At 42.1% G+C, this 8,448-nt stretch overlaps 1 protein-coding gene across 12 annotated transcripts in view; it reads right to left on the bottom strand.

Moving 5' to 3' along the window:
• Nucleotides 1–589: 589 nt before the first annotated feature.
• Nucleotides 590–8,448, bottom strand: part of Pkp4 (plakophilin 4) — a 244,665-nt gene continuing 236,806 nt past the window's right edge. For 8 of the 12 annotated variants that reach the window (XM_015479203.2, XM_015479207.2, XM_048812300.1 and 5 more), the window contains 5 exons: nt 7,999–8,083; nt 7,759–7,876; nt 5,217–5,345; nt 3,463–3,536; nt 590–1,598 (listed from right to left, as the gene is read on the bottom strand). In XM_015479203.2, coding sequence (XP_015334689.1) covers nt 1,350–1,598; nt 3,463–3,536; nt 5,217–5,345; nt 7,759–7,876; nt 7,999–8,083 — 655 coding nt within the window. In that variant the 3' untranslated portion in view covers nt 590–1,349. The remainder of the gene's footprint in view (nt 1,599–3,462; nt 3,537–5,216; nt 5,346–7,758; nt 7,877–7,998; nt 8,084–8,448) is intronic. The other 4 variants (XM_015479208.2, XM_048812302.1, XM_048812304.1 and 1 more) reach the window with 2 other exon arrangements.

Genomic DNA, 8,448 nt, shown 5'->3' with positions numbered 1-8,448 from the left:
TGGGAAGGATCTGGGCACTTGGGGCTCAAGGAAAAAAGTTACAAGACCCAAGAGGGCTTCAGATTGTGGGCCCCCCATTATCTCCACAGATGGAGAAAAACTCACAAGCCATGTTATGAAGTACCATCAAGACCCCTTGCCTACCATGTCTGTGGGACTTCCTCTGCCCCATCTCTAATCTAGGAATTACTGTTTCTGATGGAATTACTCAGTGAAATAATTATTTAGAATTGGTTTTGGCTTACTACATTGATGCCAACCAAGTAAATGCCCAACCACTGTTCTTATGTAATTACCGAGTTCTTTAAAATGACGCCAAAAGGAGCCTTTGCCAACTTAGTTATGGCCAGGCTGCCAGATGTAATTTCTCTTAGGTGAAAAGTGGTGTTAAATGCATATAACACTCTATAAAATAAGTGATAAAACTAGAGCATTAGATTCAAAACAGATCCAAAGAAGTAAAATACTCAGATAAAGGAGGAGGAATGTTCGTAGCTCCATTCTTTGGTGCGATCCATCTCACACAGTGTTTATTAAATCTGCTTTTCCACGTTACATCCAGAAAATAAAAAAAAGGAAAGGGAACACATTTCCAAGGATGAAATTTCCACATTTATTTTTCTTTCATGTGCATAGAAAATGGCAGTGAAGTGTCCTATGAAAGAGGCAGGGAATGGGCATGGAGCTGCTCTGCAGACTGGACTTTGTGCTTCCCAAGTACACTACTCACTGTGAAAACACAGGGTGTTGGTGTTGGAGTTGGTTTCTAATTCTTATCAGTTCCTTGGGTTTCCCATTTGTTTTCTATGCTGTCAGTTTCTTCAAATCTCTTTTCAAATGACACACTGCATTACAAATGATGGCACTTAACCAATGTGGCATTTCCATATTTACACCAACAAAAGAAATTTACAAGACATAATAGCATACAATCTTGACATTTAGTAATAGCAATAAAACATGAAGGGCATCCATTTTATTTTCTTCTGTACAAACTATCAGAACATAACTTTATTCACATTAAAAAAATCATCTTTAATTTGATTTGACCTACACATTCCCCCATCTCATTTCACCCATTTCTCAAACCTCTCATCACATCACCCACACCTTCACCAGACTATAGAATCTACAAGTAATTAGATCTAACACCTAAATAGAGCTTAGAAAGTTCTTTCCCAAGAGTTTCCTCACTTCCCTGAAAATTCCTCAAAAAAGAAAAAAAAAATGCTCTTCACTCATTCCTTCCATTTCACTTTCACATTTCATCATCAAATCAGCAAGACGGACTTTTCACCTCAATCCAAACAAGGTTAGAAAGAAAGAGTTCTCTGCTGAGCGTCTTGATGCTACACCCATGAATCTGGGGACCCTGGGTACTGTTCTGCTCTGTAAGAAGGTCGTTTAGTGGAATAAAAGTCTACGTAATTTGTGGCCGATTTCAGTCCATACTGTGTGGAGTAATCAGTAGAAGCTGGAAAATGAACTCGGTCATCAAAATAAGGATCTTCATAGCTATGAGGAGACTGTAAATACAATCTGTATGCATCAAAGTTCTTTCTGTTGGAGTCATCTTGACTATAATACAGCTGTTGATGCTGTTGACAAAATGGAAAGGCAAATGAGTGAAAGCAATGTTTAAAAGCACACATTTAAAGAAAATTCACATGGGCTTCCTGCTTTACATTTTTAAAGCAACATTCCTGGGCTTATGATTAGAAGTTGCTGCAGGTGCAGGGCATTATGGATGTTAAACTGCATTGGCAGGTAGGCTGGCTGAGTTTGCCCCAGTCCTGTTCAAGGTCTCTAGAGAAGTGGGTGCCTCAGGAAAGCCCAAGAACCTAGTGGCAGGTGGCCTGCACTACCTCTCCTCCTTACTGGAGGCCCTGTTCTGCATCCTGCTGTACAGAGGCCTGTTACCATCAGATAAAGGGAGAGGAAGGTCTCAATGTTGGCTTTTACCCAGGGAATCTTTAACATACCATCAATTTAGTTGGGACTTAGATTTTTGGCCTTAGATAACTGAACAGTTTATAGAATCATCTTTTAAAGCATTTACCTCAGAGATGAAGCTTGAGTCTATCCTTCAATTTTAAACAACATATGTGGTTTGGGGAACAACAGTCACACTTTGGAAACTCTGTTGTAAATTGTGCTATTAAAGGAATAAGCAATCTCAAGGAAGGGATATGTGAGTAACTACGATTCTGGAGGAAAAGACTTCCCTAAGTTGGAGCTAATAAATACATCTAAAGAAAGCAAGGCTCTGTACTCCTGTGTGCCCAAGTAGTATACCCATGCCCCATTTCCTTTTGTGCTATTGTAGCTTTAACCTCACATTGATTCTTAACATCATGGTTCTATTTGTCTTTTTTATTATGTCTAAATGCCCCCACTTAGTAAAATGTAACAAATTTACTTCGTAGTATCAACATCATATTCTGGAATTAAATTCATTCTAACCTTATAAGGTTTTCTGAGCTAAAATCTACCTAACAGGAGCTAATGCTATCATCTCCTTTTAAAGTTCAGTTATGATTCTGAGGCTATTTTATCCTGACTAAAAAAAATTATCACCTAATTCAGGTATAAGGTGCACACCTGTAGCCCAGCAACTTGGGTGGATCACAGCCTAAGCAACACAGCAAGAACCCACCTCAAAAACAAAACAAACAAACAAACAAACAAAAAAAACTAGCATAAATATGAGTAATTTGGGAAGTTGTTTTTCTTTAATCTACAAAGAAAAGATAAAGGAGTGGAGAGGGGTCTTAGAACATCCTTACCCAAAGGATAGATACAGTTGTATCTTGGGAAACTCCAAGTGCTTTGTGTTATTAGAGGGTAAGTAGAAAGATCAGATGGCCCAGGTGGACCACAGACTCAGGAAAACCCTGAAACTGATTACAGGTCCCTTCTGAGCACAACCTTGGTGTGTTACAACCCCTTTAGGATGGCTGTACTCCCCAGCCATGTCTGAGTCCACACTGACCTCTGAGATGAACACTCTGACCTCAAGGCCAAAACCTCAGAGTTTTAAAATCATGGCGTATGGACAGGGAGGAAGTCATGAAGATGGAGAATGAAGTATACAAAAAGAGAACACTGAGATGAGAGTAGAGTGTGCTTACCAACCTTTACTCACGGGAGGATGGGAGAGGTTCTAGAGCTTAACAATAACAACAATAAAAAAGAATAGGAAAGGAACAATTGCTGGGCAAAGAATATGAACTAAAGACTTCTCAGCTGTTTCCATCAGTGGCATGGTGGTCTCTGCAGGACCCACATGGATACTCAAGAACATGAGGCTACTGCATAAGTGCTTTATTTAAAGGAGTGAAATCCCGGGGAAAACTCCTCGGGTCCTGCTGTGCTGGCTCAGCTCTGAGAAATCAACCCAGATGGGCCCCTTACTGTGTTACTATTAATCGGCCTTCTATACAAATGATATTGCAAATTCACCTGTAGCCGTCTATTTTGTTCTCTTGCTGGTGAGGAATAGGAACTGATGTAAATTGGTGAAGGTTTGCTGGAGCCTGTAAGAAAATATTTTATGAAATTAAAACTAGTGCTCATTACTCTGGTCCATTAGGCTGTGCAGTGTCCCCACAGTAGGGCTGATGCTGTCCCCCACAGGGACTGCCTTCCCCAGCAACAGCACAGACTGAGGGGTAGCAGCTTGGGCCCTCTGGAAGTAGCTTGACTATTGCTTACCCAGGTTAAGAGCAAAAATAGGCCTGTGTGTGTTTCAGCAAAAAGCAACATTGATGCACAGCCCATCAAAAAGGGGTCCTTCTGGAGTTCTGCTCAGACTTGGAGGGATTTCTCCAGCGGGTTTTGAGCAGCAGCACAACTCCTTGAGCTGAGGAGAGCCACTCTGCCAGGACTCTGAACTAGAGCCATGGATCAGAGAGGGAGGGTAATACACATTGGAACAAGCCCCAGGCCTTCAAATAGCTGAGATTGAAAAACCCCAGGTTCTGGGAAGAGCAGGCAGGGGCGGTTCTCAGCTGTGGGGCCACATGGAGGCACAATCTTGTGTTTGCCATAGTTAAGTATGTTGTAAAATGAAAATAACTTGGTAATTAGATAATTGTTCTTAAGAGTCCGTGGAAGACTCCTGATGATGTCATTGGTTACCCTTCAATTATTGTTAAGGCTAGCAAAGATTTTTTATTTTTTAATGAGGAAAATGAAACATACTTGAGGCAAATTAGTTTATTGAAGCAAGCAAGGAAATACAGAAGGATGTGCATGCTAAAGAGGAGATCTTTAAAATACAGCAGGCCACTGCAAATCTGAAGCAGCCATGCACTTCAGTTTGTGCATTTCCTTTTGCACAGAGCTTGGTATTTGAAATGTAGCATCTGCAATTTTCTGAGCTATTAATTGCCATGGTAACAATAGTCGATTAGTAAACAGTCCTGTAAAATCACAATTTCAAAGACAACAGCATAACTGAGATTGCTCCCCCAGCAGTAGTTAAGTTGCCAACAGCTTTTATTTATTCCTTTTTAATAAATAGGTTTTTTGAGAAAAGAATACTTTTTTTGGTGGGGGGGATTGCTGATACTGACTTATTTGAAGCCTCTGTAGTAATAATTTGCTAGATAGTTGAGAATGGGGGTAATATGAAATCTTGGTAGCCTTTAGGCTAGCATCCTTTAAAATAAATTTTATGCACATCTTTCTGAATAGATAAAAATATTAACACTATGTAACATTATTTTTGTTATTCTTAAAAAAACAATCATTCTGAGGAGAATCACATTATACATTATGCAAAGTCATTCAAATTCAGTCTTTTCCATGAAAATGTAAATGGAATTGATCTCCATTCTCTTTTCTGGTTTAAAAGAGATGAGCCATTCTAGAAGTGGTCCCTGCAAAACCACACAGAGCCCAGGGATCTGATGCATGAGGGACACAGAGAGAGACTGCTCAAGCAGGGAGGGAATGAAGGGATTGTCCCTCTGGGCAGCCAAGTGATACATTTGGATCTAGCCCTCCTTTTATTCATGGCCACTGTTTAACTATATTAGCTCATTTTATATAAACAATTGGAAAAGGCAACATCTGAAAGTAAGAAAGAAGAGACTGGTTTCTGCTGGGGGACCGTCTCAATGCGAGCACAGGCTACTTCCCAGAGCACTGCTCAAGTGCCCAGAAACACGGCTTTTCAAGGTACTGCATCACACACCCAGCTGGCGTCTTACCAGGGTACAGGCCTTTATGTGTGGCATCCCCTTGGCTATTGTAATACTGCATAGGTGGCTGGGTCCTATCGTATTCAGAGCGAGGGTCTCTGATTCCTAACAGTGCTGGTGAGGAAGAGGTGCTGCCGACTGAAGGGAGAGGCAAAGGAGCAGGGAGAGAGAGAGCGGGGGAAAGAGAGAAATCAGACTGTCAGCGTCTCTGGAAATCCTTTCCAGAAAAACAAAGGTCAGTAATTAGAAATGCCACACAGCTGGTGCTAGAAGTCAACTCTTAGAGGAGCAGCCAGACCTGAGCACCAAGCACCAACCACCAAGAACACAGCCTCCAAGTCTGCCCCTGCAGAGTCAGCAAGGTCGACCCCGACTGCTCCCCAGCTGCAGAGGAAGTGGCCCAGCTGGAGGGGTGCAGCACACAGGCCACGCGGGTCTGCCCTCAGTGACTCCATCAGCCCTTTGGAACTCAGTGATCGGAGTAACTTGCTGGCCATGCAAGAGTTAACATGTGCTATTTTATGATTGCAGTTCAGTTGCTTGTAAAACACCCACCTATTATCTTTTATGTACCGCTCTTCAGGAAACAGAGGCTTTATGGCATGTTTGATTTCTAATTATTTCAAAATATCTCCATCTCTCAATGTGTTTGATTAAGAGTGCCCAGTCCATAAAATTTATAAATCTCTTTATGGTCATCTGACATCAGGGAAATCATGCAAGCTCAGTACTGGTCATGAAGGTCACAGTGCTAAGCCCTCCTTACAAGGCCCAGTTTGGGCCAAACACTTAATAATGCATCTACCCAATGGTGCTCCTTTGGACATTTTGTCAGAGATGGAAGAGAAACATTTCACATACATATATTTTCTTTTTCTCATAAAAAAAAAATCTCATTTGCATGGAAGTTAATTACAAATTAGAGTGGCTATCTATTCCCTTGACACAGCCCCCAAACCTTAGCAACAGGGTCTGGCAAGTGCAAATGCTTTAAGTGGAAAACTGACTTTGCTGAGCCATCTCCTCACTGACACAGGGCTACTCTGTGCTGAGTACAGGGGAGCATGCATAGGCAGAGTCTCTGTGCTACTTATCTGGTTCACTTTCTAGGGGGTGTCAGGACAGAAAAAGACCTGCTTGCCTCTCACAATATATAAGCGAGGCATTGGAAGTGTCCATAAGCAGCTCCCACAGTAGTGCTATGGAATTGATGGTCAGTCCTTAGAATAACTGGATAAAAACCAGCAAAATATACCCTGCCTCTGAACAAAGTTCAAAGGGTTACCTAGGAACTGGCCCAGTGGCTAGTCAACACTTCTAGCACAGATGATTAAGAGGTCCATAAAACAAGTTCACTGCTTAGTAACTGTGTGCTGATTTGTTGAAAATGATTCTTTGCTTGTACACATGCTTTCATTAAGTGGTCAAAGTCTCTTGGTTCTGCTGGCATCCCTATTCCTAAGTCCCTAAGGGATTCTGAACATTTTCATAAAAGACAGCCTCAGGCTCAGCAAGGATGTTAAAAACCAGACATAGGACTCTCTGAAGAAAACTCACAATTTTAAAACTAAGTTATAAATATCCACCATACATAGTAGGCATAGATAATGCTAAAAGATTCCCAGTACAACTGGGGACATCCAATTATGTGCAAGCTCCACCAGGCATGTATTAGTCTTTTTGTCCACATTTGTCCACATGAGCAATAAGACTGTCAGCAGCAGCATAGTCGACTACAGCAGATAATATTTATAAGTCAGAATGGTGATTTAAAGCCAAATAAAATAAGATACTTATTACTTTCCTTATTTCATTTAGTTAAGAATTAAATTTATAGGATTGACTTGGCTTGGTAGTAATAACCTTCTCTTGCATGTAAAAACAATTTAGTCTGAATCTCAAAACATTCTTACCACCAAGTTTAACAGTATAGATAGGTAGGTGTCACGGTTGCCAAGATTATCAACCTAAAAGCCAAAGGGAATGCCTACAAAGCCATTCTGTGAGGGCTGCTCCCGTGGCTGTGGTGCTGGGGGTTGGTAATGCAGCCGGGGAACCCGGGGCCTCTCCAGATTGCAAACCAAAAGATCTTGTTCAAGGACTCTGTTTCTAAGAGATTTTACCAAAGAAACTAAAGAATCACTTTGGAGTTGATTCCAAACTTGAGGCCAGTAGGCAGTCAGGGCAGCCATTTTCAGGTCTCACCCAGTGTGCCTCCAAGTGTGCCGTTTCCAGGTACCTGTCCAGCTGGCCAAATGTGGATTCCAGGGCCCCTTCTCAAACCTAGTAAAGGGAAATCTTGGTATGGGGAGAGACACTGGGATTCTTTTATATACTGCAGCTGATGTTAACTTGTATAAAGTTTTCAAATGGAAGGAAGAAAGTGGGTTTACTGTTTATAACAGTGTGTAATTCCCAAAGAAGGCTTTCCGCTTGATGTGCAGTGTCAGAGGTGACAGGCTTAGTCAGCTCACGTTCAGTCTTCCCTGCTGGGGAAACAATGTTCTGCTGCACAAATGCTCTCACAATGGAGTACAGTTTACGCACTGACCTGACTGAATGATGGGTGACATCTGTTGGTTGGTCGTGGACAAGGAAGGATGTGATTTGAATCGGTCTCGCTCTAATGTCGACACAGGTGTAATAAAATGGTTCTGATTCCACCCATCCTGTGGAGTGAAAGGAGAAAAAGAAACCTCTCAAATGAATAATGACATTTCATTACAATAAATGATTATGAATGTGTGCTCTGCTGAATGCTAATTATCCCAGAGCTATTCTTGTAGCTTACCTTTTTATAAATGCTCCGGAGGTCCCGATATTGCCATAATGTATTCAAGACCTGGGCTGCTGCCTTCACCACTTTCAGAGAGGACCTAGGGAGAGAGTAAGGACATTAATGAATGTGGGCAGCATGGCCTCAGCCTGCACTTGGAGAGACTGAGGCTGTAAACCAGTGGCTAAGAGGTCACAGAGATCACAGAGACAAAGGTTGCCCTGGGATGCATATGTGATCAGGTGTGCCCAGGAGTCCATCAAGGCTGGGGCTGGCTAGAGCTTGCAAGAGCCAAAGTGCGGTTCTCAGGCAGTCAGCTCTGTGGTAAGAGGCTGAGGCCAGGATAAGCCTAAGTGAGGGCCTCTTGAGGTGTCTGCCCCAACCTCCCTCCACATCTTTTTTTTCTTTTTTGTACCAGGAATTCAACCCAGGGGCACTTAACTGCTGAGTCACCTCCCCAGCCCC

The sequence above is a fragment of the Marmota marmota genome, unplaced genomic scaffold (assembly GCF_001458135.2).
Source record: "Marmota marmota marmota unplaced genomic scaffold, marMar, whole genome shotgun sequence".
NCBI classification, from domain to species: domain Eukaryota; kingdom Metazoa; phylum Chordata; class Mammalia; order Rodentia; family Sciuridae; genus Marmota; species Marmota marmota.
This window is presented reverse-complemented; position numbering and strand designations above follow the sequence as displayed.